This window comes from Chaetodon trifascialis, chromosome 17, assembly GCF_039877785.1.
Source record: "Chaetodon trifascialis isolate fChaTrf1 chromosome 17, fChaTrf1.hap1, whole genome shotgun sequence".
Taxonomy (NCBI): Eukaryota; Metazoa; Chordata; class Actinopteri; order Chaetodontiformes; family Chaetodontidae; genus Chaetodon; species Chaetodon trifascialis.
This window is the reverse complement of record NC_092072.1, coordinates 1,031,643-1,046,741: the sequence shown is the minus strand read 5'-3', so window position 1 is coordinate 1,046,741 and position 15,099 is coordinate 1,031,643. Positions and strand designations below refer to the sequence as shown.

The 15,099-nt window shown below is 46.7% G+C and overlaps 4 protein-coding genes across 6 annotated transcripts in view; 2 read left to right on the top strand and 2 right to left on the bottom strand.

The window, feature by feature from the left end:
* Nucleotides 1-15,099, bottom strand: part of LOC139346064 (oocyte zinc finger protein XlCOF6-like) — a 341,081-nt gene that overhangs the window by 264,532 nt on the left and 61,450 nt on the right. The window lies entirely within an intron of this gene.
* Nucleotides 1-15,099, top strand: part of vps52 (VPS52 subunit of GARP complex) — a 48,471-nt gene that overhangs the window by 27,209 nt on the left and 6,163 nt on the right. The window contains exons 2-3 of one of the 2 annotated variants that reach the window (XM_070984522.1): nucleotides 13,995-14,059; nucleotides 14,702-14,783. In XM_070984522.1, coding sequence (XP_070840623.1) covers nucleotides 14,039-14,059; nucleotides 14,702-14,783 — 103 coding nt within the window. In that variant the 5' untranslated portion in view covers nucleotides 13,995-14,038. Of the gene's footprint in view, nucleotides 1-13,728; nucleotides 14,060-14,701; nucleotides 14,784-15,099 lie in introns of those variants that run through there. The other variant, XM_070984521.1, reaches the window with a different exon arrangement.
* On the top strand, nucleotides 5,778-10,393 carry LOC139345742 (E3 ubiquitin-protein ligase RING2-A-like). 2 transcript variants are annotated; one of them, XM_070984546.1, is made up of 7 exons: nucleotides 5,778-6,044; nucleotides 6,772-6,877; nucleotides 7,216-7,376; nucleotides 7,526-7,741; nucleotides 7,965-8,285; nucleotides 8,381-8,597; nucleotides 8,846-10,393. In XM_070984546.1, exons 2-7 carry the CDS (start codon nucleotides 6,800-6,802, stop codon nucleotides 9,050-9,052), a joined length of 1,200 nt encoding a protein of 399 aa, XP_070840647.1. In that variant the 5' UTR covers nucleotides 5,778-6,044; nucleotides 6,772-6,799; the 3' UTR covers nucleotides 9,053-10,393. The 2 variants fall into 2 exon arrangements, with proteins under 2 accessions (XP_070840647.1, XP_070840646.1); XM_070984545.1 differs by having other exon boundaries at nucleotides 7,526-7,750.
* rps18 (ribosomal protein S18) lies at nucleotides 10,528-13,698 on the bottom strand. The gene is made up of 6 exons (XM_070984565.1): nucleotides 13,624-13,698; nucleotides 12,542-12,640; nucleotides 12,274-12,360; nucleotides 11,668-11,769; nucleotides 10,912-11,003; nucleotides 10,528-10,651 (listed from the first exon to the last, which is right to left on the bottom strand). The coding sequence occupies exons 1-6, from the start codon at nucleotides 13,624-13,626 to the stop codon at nucleotides 10,576-10,578; spliced, it is 459 nt and encodes a 152-aa protein (XP_070840666.1). The 5' UTR covers nucleotides 13,627-13,698; the 3' UTR covers nucleotides 10,528-10,575.

Here is a 15,099-nt window from a genome sequence, read left to right as displayed (position 1 = left end):
AGACATGAACACACACCTGTCCGGTGTGAAATGCAGTCTGAGTTACGTTGGAAATCTGTGGTTTAGCGCATTTAGGCTGAACTTTAACTCTGCTCTGCTGGCTCTGCACATCATCAGCTCTTCATCAACCCTTCAGCCGTGCGTCTGCGTCCGAGCGACGGACTCACTTCCCATCGTCCGTCCAGGTGTGTTAGAGTTTGTGTGGCGCTGATGGTTGTTTCCCTGACGACCAGCTGACAGGTGAATAGCGTTTTGTTGGCGGGCTCCTCCCAGGCCGGCGGGTGTGTCTCAGCTCCATTGTGCTCATCCTCTCCTCTCATAACTGCGTCTGCTGTGGGAACAAACGCTTTGCTTTCATTGTGCCGTCGGCCGGCTGTGTGGGATCAGCTGGGTGTGGATGAGTGAGTCTCCTCAAAGGCTTCACAGCCTGCGGACACCACATCTGATGTCAGCTGTGACGGCCAAGGTCGGCTAACAGGCCTCCTGTGGCCTGGCAGCAAACACCTGAGCGGCAGCAGCTGATGTTTTCTCACCTCACTGCTTCATTGCTAACGATGCTTTGGAGGAAGACCTTCATTTAAGTCTGCAGGTCAGAGGGTTTAAAGCTCGAGTGTGTTTGTTAAGGTGACTGAAATATTACCAACGTGCAGGTGGATCTCAGTGACAACATCATTCTGCAAATCCGGTTCAAATGAACGTCAAACATTTGGTGGAACATCGCTTTGCACAGCTTACACACATCATGTCTGCTCTAAAACTGCATGTGCAGTGTAACTGCATTACTCAGCTGTTATGTTCCTGTTTTCATATCTTATTGTCCTGTTTTATTTACTACAGCAGACACACATATTTACCGACGCGCTGCATGCCGTCAGGCTGGTTTTTCTCTATTTAATTGCTGTGTGATCTCTGCTCAATACCAATAAAGGAATTCTGTTGTGTTGCATTAATTATCAGCTTCTCATTAAAAACCTGCTGCTCTGGTCGGCGCAGCGTCACTTTAGTGGCTGCTGGTGCCGCTGACGCCTGTTGGACAGTAACGCAGAGATTATGTTGATCTTCTTCTTCTTCTTCTTCTTCTTCTTCTTCCTGCTGTAACATGTAGAACTTCAGACGCATTTTGATTTTGATGAAGTACAAACAATGAGCCATCGAACCGCACGGCTTCACGGTTTATCATCCAGAAAACAGCTATTTAACACCTTCAGGAACATTTTGAATCCAGAAAACGTGACGTGTGTGAATTTGTAGAAACGTCATGAAAACGACTGAGACTGAGAGCAGATTCTGTCTCATCAGCTGTGACGTCATCGACAGCGTGACGAGCCTCAGATACCCGACATGCTATTGTTTCATGTATGTGATGATGCACATGGGCAGAAACACACACACACACACACACACACACACACACACACACACACACACACACACACACACACACACACACGTGTTCTTTGTTTGCTAACGTCCTCGGGCCAGAAGACAACAACTATTCTGTAAACACACAGACGACCGTCAGACTGAAGCCGCGAGTGCAGCTCCTCATGTTCGCTCCTGTCAGGGTCAAAGTTCAAAAACTGAGCTGATAATTTATTCTACACATGAATTCTGTGTATTTAAATCTTTCTGAGGTTCATCAGAGATGCAAAGTTTCCACAAATCACAAATCAATCAGGAAACGTGTTGAAAACGAGACTGCAGGAGTAAAACTGTGCCTTCGTATGAGGACGTGACTAATAACTGGATTCTTTACCTTTGTTTAATTACTGTCAGTCATTTAAATTCCACAACGTTTACAGAGCCTAAAGCATCAAACACTGATTGGTCGGAATTGAAATGTGTGTAAATATTCATTCAGTGTGAACTGTGATTTCTTTGTTTTCACAGCACATTCTGTCCTTCATCACTGTCCCATCTCGTCTTCCTCTTCCTGCTCTTAAAACAACAGCAGATCCACTGAGCTGTGAAACCATCAGGAGGTCATGTCAACAGATAAAACTGAGAGAATATTCATTCATTCATTCATTCATTCATTCATTCATTCATTCATTCATTCATTCATTCATTCATTCTTCTCTGAGTGTGTTATTTTAATGATGGAAAACGTGTGTTTGTGTTTTCTAAAATCCGCAGTGAAATAAACATCATGAGACGTTCACTGACTCATCACACTGTAGGAATCGTTGTCATTTATCATGATCATGGCTTCACTGAGGTTTGTCCTGAATGCCTGTTGGACAGTTAGCCAGCGTCCAGCCTGTCCTTCTCTGGGTCAAACTCGTCACTGCTCCAGTTTAAAGGACGCTCTGTGATCTGCCCTCATGAGCTGTCGTGCTGCAGCTTCCTGTGAGTCTCATCTGGGATAAAAGTAAGACTTAGATGATGATTAATGACCCTTAAACCTCCACCTATTCTTATTCCTGTCCAGTCATCAGGGTGGAGGACGTCCTCTGCACAGAAGGTTATTTGTGACACCATCACAGAACCCTGAACGTGACATCCTGACCTCCATAGTAACATCTGACGAGTCATTTTAGCTGAAAATCAGGTTTTGCAGAGCAGACGAGGATCTATAAAAAGAAATCTGCGACATGATTAATCAAACGGATTTAAATGAATTTGACTGGCTGAACTTCAGATTTCAGTCATCCAGCTGACAGATGCTTTGTCTGAAGTGACGTCCATGAAGCTCATTCCAGCGGCAGAACAATCAGAGGGAGTGTGTCCCTAAAACAAATAAATCAAAGACAGAGCAGCCTCTCACAGGGAAACCTGACTGTTACTCCACCTGAGCTGGAGGATGAAGAGTCCCGTCAACTCTTCTTCAGCTCAATAAACTCTTTAAAGCGTCTCGATCAGCTGAGAAGCAAAGACGTGAATCCACAGACAGCAGAGAGAAACACACTGACAGGACACTTTTACTTCATGTACATTTAACTGAAAATACTTTTACTTCAGTCAGGTTCTGAGTGCAGGACTTCTACTTGCAGTGAAGTACTTTCACTGTGTGGTTTAAGTACTTTTACCTCAGTGCAGGATCTGAGTACTTCTTCCTCTGAAGCTGTGAGTGTTTGCAGGATGAGCGAAGCGTCGACGCGGTGAAGTCATCAGTCGACATATTTGACTGACAGCTGAGAGCTTACATCAATATCCCGCCCACATTCTTTGAGTGATTGACAGGAGCAGTTTTCACAGGGGGCCGGGACATCTGGACCACCTCTGCAGGGTGTGTGTGTGTGTGTGTGTGTGTGTGTGTGTGTGTGTGTGTGTGTGTGTGTGTGTGTGCGTGTGTGTGTGTGTGTGTGTGTGTGTGTGTGTGTGTGATGTCAGTTAGTGGAGATGACAAAAATACACACACTGATGGAACGAAGGAGGAATTTTACTGAAATACTGAGAAACTGTAGAAATAATGTATTTAAATAAAAAGATTGAAAGGATAAAAATACAGATAAATAAGAGTGTTTTATGTTCCAGTCCAGTTATTATCCTTTAGCTTAATGTTATAGATCTGATTTTATTTCACACTCTTTATTTCACGTGTATGATATGAATAAACAGGTTGCATTAAAAAAAACTTTTACTCAGACTCATTTAACACATTTAATAAAGTTTCAGAGTAATTCTAATAAATATGAATGTTATTATTTTATTTTAATAATGAGGAATGATCGTTGTGCATCTACAGCTTCAGTCTATGTGAACAGTATATTTCTTCGCGTCCGTCTGCTGTGATAAATATGAAAATATTTATTATAAAATGAAGCTCTCGTTCTGAGCTTTCACCTCCTGCTCCCTGAAAATCAAAGCGTGTGTGATCACTGGAAGGAAATATTATTTTTTTATGCAGAATCCAGTTTGAAATGATGATTTTACATCATCACAAAACCAAACATTTTCCTTTCAGATGAAACAATAAAAGATCAAAAAGTCTTTCTGTTCCATGAAGTTTGGACATTTGTCCTGAAGTGGAGTCACAGATTCTGAAACTCTGAAATATTTTACTTTTTGTCTCTTTGATCTGAGAGGAAGTTTAAGATTTTCCATGTAGCTCATCGACTCCTCACCTGTCCAACGTTTAAAGGTGCGTTCAGTCAATCGTTTGGCTCGTAGCGACACCTGCTGACAGCAGCAGCACCTGCAGACCTGCCCTCCATCCACACCATCGTCACGGCTCTATTTGTGATGTCAGGTGAAAAATGTTGGTAGTAAATTTCTTTTTTTTAACTAAACTTTAAAAAGTTCATTCGTAAGAAAGCAGCGTCAACACCAAACACATGAAAGAAATCTGAAACTGAACATGAAAATAAAGAGTAAAGACTTGATTCTGTCTAAATATATCAGACACCATTCACCTGCTCACCTGAGGACTCACCTGTGGACTCACCTGTCTGCATTCACCTTGAAACAGTACTCAGTGAAACAGAGCTTATGGTGACACCTCGTGGCAGCTGTTCATTTTTCAGTAGCTCAGAGATGTTGGAGTGAAGTGGTCACAGAAGCATCCGGACTCGCACGCTTGTCGCTCATGTGGTCACCAGGTGGCGCTGTCGGAGGGCGAGAGATCACACACACTGAGAACAGTCATCTGTGTCACCTGGCTGCTGAACACCTTCACAGCCTGCATGAAGTATTCAGGATGTTCGTTCTGGGTTTGCTCAGCGTTTTGTGAGGGTGGACGGGACGTGTCTCAGGCTTTATTTCAGGGTGACAGAATTAGGACATTCAATTCAATATTCCTTTATTAGTCCCACAAGGGGAAATTCCAATAAGAATATCCATGAAGAATAAATAACATTAACTTTTTGTCTTTTGAGGACTTTAATCCATAAAATGAAAAGATGAAACGATGTGATGGTTCAGTTCTACAGAAGAAAAGAAGAGATTCACCAAACTCCATTCGAGTTTCTGACTTTTCTCGGTTTATCAGTTTTTTGAGTGTTTTCTGTCTCAAAGCTCATTTTTCACGCTGGACTTTGGTTTGTGGGATTGAAATGTGAAGTTTCAGCCTTTAATCTGTTTCCATGCTGCTTTTCTCTGAGCAGAATCGTCCTCAGCACCACATTTCACATCATTTCCACTGAAATCACTCTCACGTGTGCAGTTCTGCCTTCACTTCACACCGTTTCAGCCGTGTTTGACTTCCCTCTGCAGCAGAAGAAGAACGTGGTCTGAGGAAATGTGCTCAGTTACTTTTCACTGCTGCAAACAGTTGAGCCTGAATGGACTTCAGCCTCGCTGATGACTCGCACTAATAACTGGATGAGTTTCCATTGCATGAATCCAGCTGAGTCAAACATACAGTATGAATGAGTGACAAACTTAATGTGGCTCTGATTGTGACAAACAAAACACAGTGTGCATGCAGCGCTGCCGGAGAAGGGCGGGGTCACCTGCCTGCAGCTCCACCTGACGGCCCACATTCTTTCGGGGACACACTGGTGTGACCCACACCCTGAGTCCCTGAGGATGATGTTGGTGCAAACCTTAAATCAGCAAGCAGGCTTTTCCCATGTCCCATTGCGTTAAAAATACCCCACAACAAATTATAATAATTCATTAATTATTCATATTGGCATGGACATCTATCTATCTATCTATCTATCTATCTATCTATCTATCTATCTATCTATCTATCTATCTATCTATCTATCTATCTATCTATCTATCTATCTATCTATGCTTTCTGTTGTAATACACTGACTGGCCGCTGGGGGTCACTGCCGCTGAACGGGGCCGATGTGTCTGAACAGGAGGCGAGCTGTTCCGCAGAAGAAGAAGAAAGATGGCTTCTCTTCATGCTAGCTAGCAGGTGGGGCTCAAAATGTTGCGCTGTCGGCGAACTTGTCTCATTTAGCGTTCGAGGAAAACACGTCCGTCAGTAAAAGTCACTCCGCCGGCGGCGTAAGGACTCAGGGAGGCGGTAACCACCGGAGTGTGTTATTAGAGGGATTTATTAAGTAGTTTTTAGCGGGCTGCGTGTGTTCGCGCAGGCGGTGGGGGTCGCGTCTCCTCCGGTCAGCTGTCCGTCAGTTAACCGTCAGGTGAGTTTCTGGTTTGATTTCCTGCTTTTCCTCCGTTCTGTTTCAGAGCGTCTGTCGACGGCTGAGGAGGTTCTGCTGTTTATTTGTGGAACCTGAACACAAATAAAACTTTACAAACTTGTTTTTTGGTAGAAATCGTGATGAAGAATCAGCGTTTTGTTCCTGTGGGAAGTTTTCACGTCCCTCCTCTTCCTCAGTCTCCCCTCACCTGATGAACTTACCGAGCTGTTTGTTTGTGTCACTAAACTTTATTTTAGCTTAATGTTGTTGTTTTTCTTACATTTCCTTCAGTGTCTGTGTGCTTTACTTATAGTTTGAAGGTTGTATTTTTGCATTTCACCGTCCGGACCTCATTCAAACGTCGTTTTCAGAGTTTCAAAGCGACAACTTTCAGCTTTGGAAATCCGCCATGTTTCACTTTAATCCTTTCACAGCGGAGAGGATTCAGGGTCCAGACAAGGCTGTCCAAAGTGCGGCCCGTGGGCCAAATCTGGCCCCCCATGAGGTCTGATGAGGCCTGCTAAATGTCGATCAATAAAAAGACATTTTGAAAATATGTGAAGTGCTTTTTTATCTTTCTGAGATAAATCTGAGTCTTTGAATCTGAGTCAGACTTCATGTTGATGTGACATGAGGAGTGTGTCTGTGTGTGTGTGTGTGTGTGGGGGGGGGGGGGGGGGTGACAGTCTTCACAGTCTTTAGTCTTCATGTGTCTTTTGTCTCTCAGTCCAGTGACGCTGTGGGAACCAGCAGTGATGGCAGCTCCAGTAAACATCCAGACTCCCAGTAAGACCTGGGAGCTGAGTCTGTACGAGCTTCACAGGAGCCCCCAGGTACACCTGTGTGTGTGTGTGTGTGTGTGTGTGTGTGTGTGTGTGTGTGTGTGTGTGTGTGTGTGTGTGTGTGTGTGTGTGTGTGTGTGTGTGTGTGTGTGTGTGTGTGTGTGTGTGTGTGTGTGTCTCAGACGGGCAGGAGATGAAATCTGAAAACACTTTGAGGCGACTGCAGACACTTCCTGTCCTCACAAGTGTGATGATCAAAGTGTGTGTGTGTGTGTGTGTGTGTGTGTGTGTGTGTGTGTGTGTGTGTGTGTGTGTGTGTGTGTGTGTGTGTGTGTGTGTGTGTGTGTGTGTGTGTGTGTGTGTGTGTGTGTGTGTGTGTGTGTGTTCAGGAGGCGATCATGGATGGGACGGAGGTGGCGGTGTCTCCTCGCTCTCTGCACAGCGAGCTCATGTGTCCCATCTGTCTGGACATGCTGAAGAACACCATGACGACCAAAGAGTGTCTGCATCGCTTCTGCTCCGACTGCATCGTCACGGCGCTGCGATCCGGGTGAGCCAGACGCCGACCAATCACTGTTTGTTTTGGTTTTTGATTAATCAGCCGTTTAAGTCAACGAAATGAAGCTCAAGGTGACGTCTTCAGCGGACCTGAGGCGTGACATGATCTGAGTTAACGGACCCCCCCGTGTCCCTCCCCAGGAACAAAGAGTGTCCGACCTGCAGGAAGAAGCTGGTCTCCAGGCGTTCGCTGCGGCGAGACTCAAACTTCGATGCGCTGATCTCCAAGATCTACCCGAGCCGGGACGAGTACGAGGCCCACCAGCGCCGCGTCCTGGAGCGACTCAACAGGCTGCACAACAAGGAGGCGCTGAGCTCCAGCATCGAGGAGGGGCTCCGGCAGCAGGCCCGCTACAGGTCCGAGAGGTGGGGAGGAGCGGGGGCCTCGGGCTCACATCGCTGAGTCAGTACCTGTAACATCTGAGTGCTGGTCATTAGGTCGCTGTGAGACAGGTCGTCAGCGAGCTCACAGCCTTTGATTCGTCGTTGTCTCGTCAGTCGTGATCAGCTTGCTCTCGTCCAGCTAATCTTTGAATATCTGATGAGGTCCGGCTGCTCACGTGTTCCCTCCACCCTGCAGGAACCACCGGGTGAAGAAGCCGACTCAGGAGAGCGACAACACCACCTTCAGCGGCGGCGAGGACAACGGCGACGCCCGCTCGCACCTGTCTCACGACTCCGCCCCCTCACACACCCCCCACCCCCCAGGTCGGACCCCCTCGGAGGCGGGGCCCAGCCGCAAGCGGCCGCGGGCGTCGGATGACGGCTCGGGGGGCGAGGCAGACAGCGGCAGCCCCACCCCTCCGCTGAGACGCCACAAAGAGGGGCCGAGCTCCGAGATCGAGCTGGTGTTCAGACCCCACCCGCAGCTGGTCCACGGCCAGGACTACAACCAGACCAGGTCAGACCAGAAGGCCTCGTGTGTATGGAGTCCAGACGAGACGAGACGTTCCCGTCTGTCCCCCCTCAGCTCATCAAAACGCTCTTCCTTTACAGATACGTGAAGACCACCGCCAACGCCACCGTGGACCACCTGTCCAAATACCTCGCCCTGCGCATCGCTCTGGAGGACGGACGGAGCGGCGGACAGGCGGAGGCGGGAGCAGGAGAACGTGAGGGAGCGGCGGGAGGCGGAGGAGAAGGATCGACTCTGAGCAACATCAGCGAGAAGCAGTACACCATCTACATCATGACGAGGGGGGGGCAGTTCTCTGTGAGTCACAACACAAACAGGCAGCCAATCACGAGCTGAGGCGTCTGTCCCAACACGTCCAACTGTCCCCTCAGCAGACGCTGACAAACACAGTCTGAGCTTTAGAGATGTTTATCGGATAGAAGCTGGTAGCAATGATTCTCCGTCATCTGAGCGGAGTTTAGAAAGTTAAGCTTCTTCTTCTTCTTCTGTTCGACTCGCTCTTCATCCCCTCACTTCTCTCTCCTCTTCCTCTCTCCTGCTTTCAGACGCTGAACGGCTCTCTGACTCTGGAGCTGGTCAACGAGAAGTACTGGAAGGTCCGGAAGCCTCTGGAGCTTTACTACGCCCCCACCAAGGACCAGCAACAACCACAGCCCCCCCCAGCAGCAGCAGCAGCACAGCAGCCCCAGCAGAGGTCTCCACCCCCTCCTCCTCCTCTTCCTCCACCTCCTCCTCCTCAGAGGGAGGCATGAGGCAGAGCAGCGAGCTGCTCCTCCTCCTCACGTCTTGTGTGATTTCGTCTGCAAACTGAACTCATGTGGAAGGCAGAAATCTGACCTGAGAGCAGCTGCAGAGCCTCTCAGCGGCTTCCTCTGAGTCACGGTGGAGATGTGGGATCCTGAACTGTTGCTGTGGAGCTGGAGATCACCTTTTCTCCTGAGATGAAGCCTCTCCTTAAATTCAGTTTTATCACTAAAGTGTTCAAAAAGACGAAGCTGAGTCTCGTTCCTGCAGCGACGATCTTCTCTGATCCCAATGTTTGACATTTGTTTTATTTATTCTGAACACAAAACCTCCAAAATAACCACCAGAAAATACAGCAAGTAAATTTGCCCAATTTATTCAGGCAAAATCTATGGAAGCCCATTTCAGCCCAAAAAGTTAGAAATGCTAAAAAATGAAAGGTGAAATCAAAACCTGTTATCTAAATCAGCCTTTAATTTGTCAGGAAGTTCTGGGATCTGTTATTTTAGACCTTTTTGGAGTAACATCTGAATTGGTTCAAAGTGGTTCATTTCTTTAAAGCCTCTTTATGAAATGAGGATTTGTCTCTGAATTCCTCTTCAGTCACGCAAAGGTGGAGACATCCACAGTCGAACATGAAGAAAACCAGATCAATGACATGATCAGTTCTTTGGACATGTTTTACACTTCAGGATCCGACAGGTGATCCATCAGAACGGTCGATGACAGAAGGCGTCCTGATCTGACGGACGGTTCGTGAAATCTGTAAGAACGTGACTGAAGCTGTGCTGCTTTCGAGGTCGCAGGCTCAGCGTGGGACAGCTCGCCGCTGTCAGATCACTGCTTTAGCTTTAACAGCACACAAACCGACGTTCAGGCCTGAGAGGGGCGACAGCCTATCCCAGCATGCACTGGGGCGAGACAGGGTGAGCACAGTGTGAGTAACGTTTCATTGGTTGGAGGAGACGTCAGGTTTGTTTCTTAAATCATCTTAATGTTTAACTGAAGAGCAACAAAGACGCTGTATTCTACGTCCTCATCCTCCACCTTTAAAGCTGTAGCTGCATCACCCTCCTCCTCCTCCTGTTTCTTCTTTAAACACAGTTTTTGTGTGTTTGCATGAAATCGTTCTTTAACCTTAAAAAGCCATAAAGCTCTTCACCGTTCACACTCTGCTTCACTTCTGTCTGAATGCACTTTAAACTTCCTGCAGCCATACGAGTTTTTCCTACCTTACCTCAGTTTTTAAGGGATATTTGTACATTAAGAATGCAATATTTCCTCCTTCTGTTGCATAAATACTTTCTCCGTCTGTCAGCGATGCACAACAATAAACTGAAGTAATCACACGCTGCCTGTGAACTGTGCTGTTTTAAATGGAAGCAGAACTCCCGCGCTCTTCTTCTGCAGCGTTAAATCAGCAGAGTGTCTGAAGAAGTGACCCCCGACCCCGCAGCGGGCGACAGAGCACACCAGGACAGGCTTTTTGTCAACTGTGGCGTTTTATTGAAACAAAGGGAAGCAGGGGAGTTTACTTCTTCTTGGACACACCGACGGTGCGACCGCGACGGCCGGTGGTCTTTGTGTGCTGGCCACGCACACGCAGGCTGGAAGGAAAGGGAGAAGAGAGAAGGTTACACGAGGAAGAGCGGTGAAGTCAAACTCAGATTCAAGCTTCTCCAGGACAGGCCCGAAACGTCTCACAGACTTCACCACACTATTACATTTCTAAACTGCTGTGACTGAAAGATTTCTGGATCGGCTGCATCTTACACCAACTCATGAAGCATGACTCAGCAGAACATTTTCTTGTCAGGAGGACGAATGGATGCAGATGTTTGTGACTCAGACTGATCACATCTCTTACCCCCAGAAGTGCCTGAGACCCCGGTGAGCCCTGATCTTCTTCAGCCTCTCCAGATCTTCTCTCAGCTTGTTGTCCAGACCGTTAGCGAGGACCTGAGACGAGACGCAGCGACAGTGTGTGAGCGTGATGTGAGAGCGGCGCTGAACAATCGAACGCTTCAGAAACGCTTTGATTGACCGGCCTGTCAATCTGCAGCCCGTTAAAGCTCTAATGACGCTGAAGTTTAATTGGCCTGAACAAACAGTTTATTATGCTTTGTGTTCGTTCGGCTGCTCCTCTGACTGACGACGTGCCCTCGGACCACATTCCTGCAGGGCCTTTTCACACCTGCTGCTCCGCTTCGATGCATCTGTTCACCTGACGTCGCTCAGCGTCGAACACCTCAGAACACCATGTCATCAACACTCGAATACTACGAGCTTCACCGCCGTTAAGGCTTTAAAAAAAGTATGACAGCGTGTCAGAGCCCAAAAACATGCACCATCAGCGGCAAACTGTCTTTAGCCTGCTGACCTTGACTTCAGTGAAAGCCTCTACAGTCTCTTAAGACTCCACACCGGGCGCTTTCTTTGTCTCTGACTGGGTGAGTTTAACAGTTTTGGGTGACTTGTCATAATTACACAAAGAAATGTCGCCTCTATTCCAGTGAATCAGCGCTTCCTCTTGAGTAGTTATGAATGGAACATGGAGTTCAGGAGGCTGAACACACAATGACTGATATCTGACTGACGAGGCCTGAGCTGGGGGGTCACCCACCTGGCTGTATTTGCCGTCCTTGACGTCCTTCTGCCTGTTGAGGAACCAGTCTGGGATTTTGTACTGACGAGGATTCTGCATGATGGTCACCACACGCTCTACCTGAGAAACAAACACGGCCGTCAAATCGTTCAGAGAGCTGACTCAGCACATTTACATAAACGTAATCTTCTGTTGGGCTGAACTCTGAAGCCTTCAGTCTGAATACTTTAAGCTTTAAAATGGAGATAATGGACACTTTGGTCAGTCTGAGATCACAAAGTAAACAAGAAAACCAGCCTGGCACACGTTTTGTACTTCAGGTGATCGCTAAGGTTTTAAAATGATGTCAGCAGAGCTCCAGACCGTCGCTGCCAGAGCAACAAAAGCAGCGCAATGTCTTCAGAGCTGAGGAGACATGGTGGGAAAGAAACTCTCCCATGAAGAGAAGATGACTCTGCAGAACGCTTCACAGCTTTTAAATGTCACTGAAAGTAAGTCACACAGAGGTCCTGATGTTAAAGAGATCCTCAGCGTCCTGACAGCGTCCTGCAGACAACTGTCTCATCAAACATGTCCGTGGTGTTTTGTCATTAGGACCGTCCACAGACGTCAGCCTGTCCTCACCTCCTCTTCAGTCAGCTCTCCAGCCCTCTTGTTGAGGTCGATGTCGGCCTTCCTCAGGACAACATGGGCGTAACGTCTGCCAACGCCCTGAGACGACACGGACAGGACTGTTAGTATCATCGTAAACACACGGGATGAATGTCTGCTGTGCACAATAAACCCTCACATCAGGAGCAGCACCTCACATTAATCTGCAAACACACATTCATGCTTACACACTGCAAACCACACAAAACAAATCAACACACACACACACACAGGACCTTACCTTGATGGCAGTGATGGCGAAGGCGATCTTCCTCCTACCATCGATGTTCGTGTTGAGAACACGAAGAATGTGCTGGAACTTCTCAGGGATGACCAGAGACTGAGAACACAGAGCGTGCACGTTATCATTTACACGTTAAGGTAAACGCTGCATTTCAGCTAATAAATTAGCCCCAGATAATTAACTTTAACAGCGTTATTATCCATCGCTGCTGTTTTAGCTTCCCTTCACAGGCTGCTGAAAACTGACCACAGATCAGACTTTCAGATGAAAAACTTCATGACACACATGCTGCTGCTGCTGAGTGCTAACATCTTTAAGCCAGAGCCGAGCCACAATAAATGCTCTTTATTTCCACCTTTGAAGACACATTACTTATTTTTTAGCAGATATGTCCTAAAGGGTCTGTGTCTGATCAGAGGTTAATGTGGGCCAAACACTGAAGCGCTGACCTCTGGGTTCACCGTGTGCTCTCTGATCACCTGCAGCGAACACTTTTGGCTCCACGGCCAACAAAGCAGCCCTGACCCCCTTTCAGGAACCCCAGAAACCTCCAGAACAACAAGGACCCCACTGAACTTTAAACCAAAGTAACTCGGTACTTCAACTGCTGCTGCTTCTGAGCGTTAACAGAGGTGTAACATCCACTCTGACTGTCAGCGCGACGACGCCGACATGCTAACACCTTGTCACTGGAACAGTATGAGGCTAGTTAGCTTTTAAAGCTAACCGCCGTCAACGTATTCAGTCTGTAAACAACACGTGAGAGATGAACTGTAACAGGACAGCACTTCTCATTGAAAACAGGAATAAACAGAAGATCTGTAGAAAACAAACAAAAACTAACTAACTCAATGATTCGCGCTAGTTACCTTCGATCACTGAACGCCTCAGTTCAGCGTTGACGCTACACGGCGTTAATATGCCAATTTCTGCAGCAAATATAGCAACAATTCAACATCACTCCGGTCACACAAGATGTCTAAGACTCAACGCTGGTCTAAATATGACAAACAAGTCAGAATAACGCCAGATGATCGTGGATTTCAAATCTATTCCAGTTGGTTAGAAAATGTACTCACCATCTTGGAAGTAGGTTCCGTGCGAAGAGGAAGCCGCGTGGGTCTCGCGAGAGTTTGACCGTGCCGGCAAACGGAAGTCAGTCCGTCACTTCCAATCTGTCCGATAAGAAAGTTAAGCAACGGTTAAAGTGACACAAATATGTTGCGACGTCAGTGCTGTGACACGAGCTAAATGTGAACTGACTGGCTGTACTTTGCTCATATTTATCAATATCGCTCAGTTCCTAAGTGTATTAATATCTTGTGCCATTCATAAACGCAAAAACGCTTTTTCGTTTTCTGGACGACGAGGCGGAACTTCACGTTTGTAGTTTTTTGACGTTAGCATAAATTCGCCGCAATGGCGGAGGGAGTCGCCGCTGCTGTTGGAGCTGGTCCCGATGTAAACACAGCTGGAAATCCGACAGAAATCGCCATGACGTATTTACAAGACGAGGTGACTTTTGATTTCCTCTATTTGAATCGGTAGTTGTGGAGAAACTAAAATATTGAACAGCTTTTGCGCATTAATATTCCGACATCCAGCTGGCATTCATAACAGGAGGCGTTATCACTGAACGACAGATTCAGCTGACTGAAGTGTGTCTTGTTATGTGAACAGATTTGAATCAAAAGGTTATGACAGTAAACAGGATCCTGCCAAACAGAGTATTTTGACACGGTGTACTGATTTTGCTTGATGCTAATGTAGCAGTTAGCATCCTGTCAAAACACGACAGCTCAGTGGTTTCCTGAACGCATCGTGTGGCAACGAAGATTAATGTAGAAACGATTAATTAGCGAACTAATCGATTGTCACAGAATTAGTCAACAGCAGTTTTATCAAGTCATCAAGTCATTCACCAAGAAAACATGTCAGACATTGTCTTATCTTATAATCGACAGAACAAGACATTTGAAGACGTCACCTGGACATTTTTCCGTATTTACTGACATTTTATTGACTAAACGTTTATTTGATTACTCGGTCGATCATGACAACAATCATTTTGCAACCTGGAACATCCTTTATTCATGTTTGTTAAAGATAGATCCACCATTTCAGACAAACTGACATAACTGTGCCTGTTTTTTCTAGAAGACTGACGGAGACATCACGAACCTGAACCTAGGAGAACTGGACCTCACCACTGATGAGTTCATCCTGGATGAAGTAGACAGTAAGGCAGCATTAATCAATAAAAGAGCTGGAGCTGCCTCGTTGTTCTGACACTATCTGTATTCATGTTTCAGTAATAAGTTTCAGGGTTTAAGCAGATCATCATCAGCGAGGACTTCAGCCTTTTCGTTTCCACATGCAGATGTTGACAGAATATCACATTTTTAATGTTTCTACGACCTGCAGCAGCGCCGTGCGTTTTTAAAACCTGATCCAGGTCTTATGAAGAAGCTCCGGCGTGGAGCAGCAGTGTGAAAGAGAAGCTGCTGCCTGATAAAGACCTTCAGATGTTTCACTTGTCCCTCCTCTCTGTCTCC

What these genes read in the sequence shown, in the direction of transcription:
- LOC139345742 (XM_070984545.1), top strand. Translation starts at nt 6,800, where the DNA reads ATGGCAGCTCCAGTAAACATCCAGACTCCCAGTAAGACCTGGGAGCTG. An exon ending in AGCTTCACAGGAGCCCCCAG is followed by an intron (nt 6,878 to 7,215) that starts GTACACCTGTGT and finishes GTGTGTGTTCAG; the next exon opens with GAGGCGATCATGGATGGGAC. An exon ending in CAGGACTACAACCAGACCAG is followed by an intron (nt 8,286 to 8,380) that starts GTCAGACCAGAA and finishes CTTCCTTTACAG; the next exon opens with ATACGTGAAGACCACCGCCA.
- rps18 (XM_070984565.1), bottom strand. An exon ending in TCGCCATCACTGCCATCAAG is followed by an intron (nt 12,361 to 12,541) that starts GTAAGGTCCTGT and finishes GTGTCGTCTCAG; the next exon opens with GGCGTTGGCAGACGTTACGC. An exon ending in GAGAGCTGACTGAAGAGGAG is followed by an intron (nt 11,770 to 12,273) that starts GTGAGGACAGGC and finishes TTTGTTTCTCAG; the next exon opens with GTAGAGCGTGTGGTGACCAT.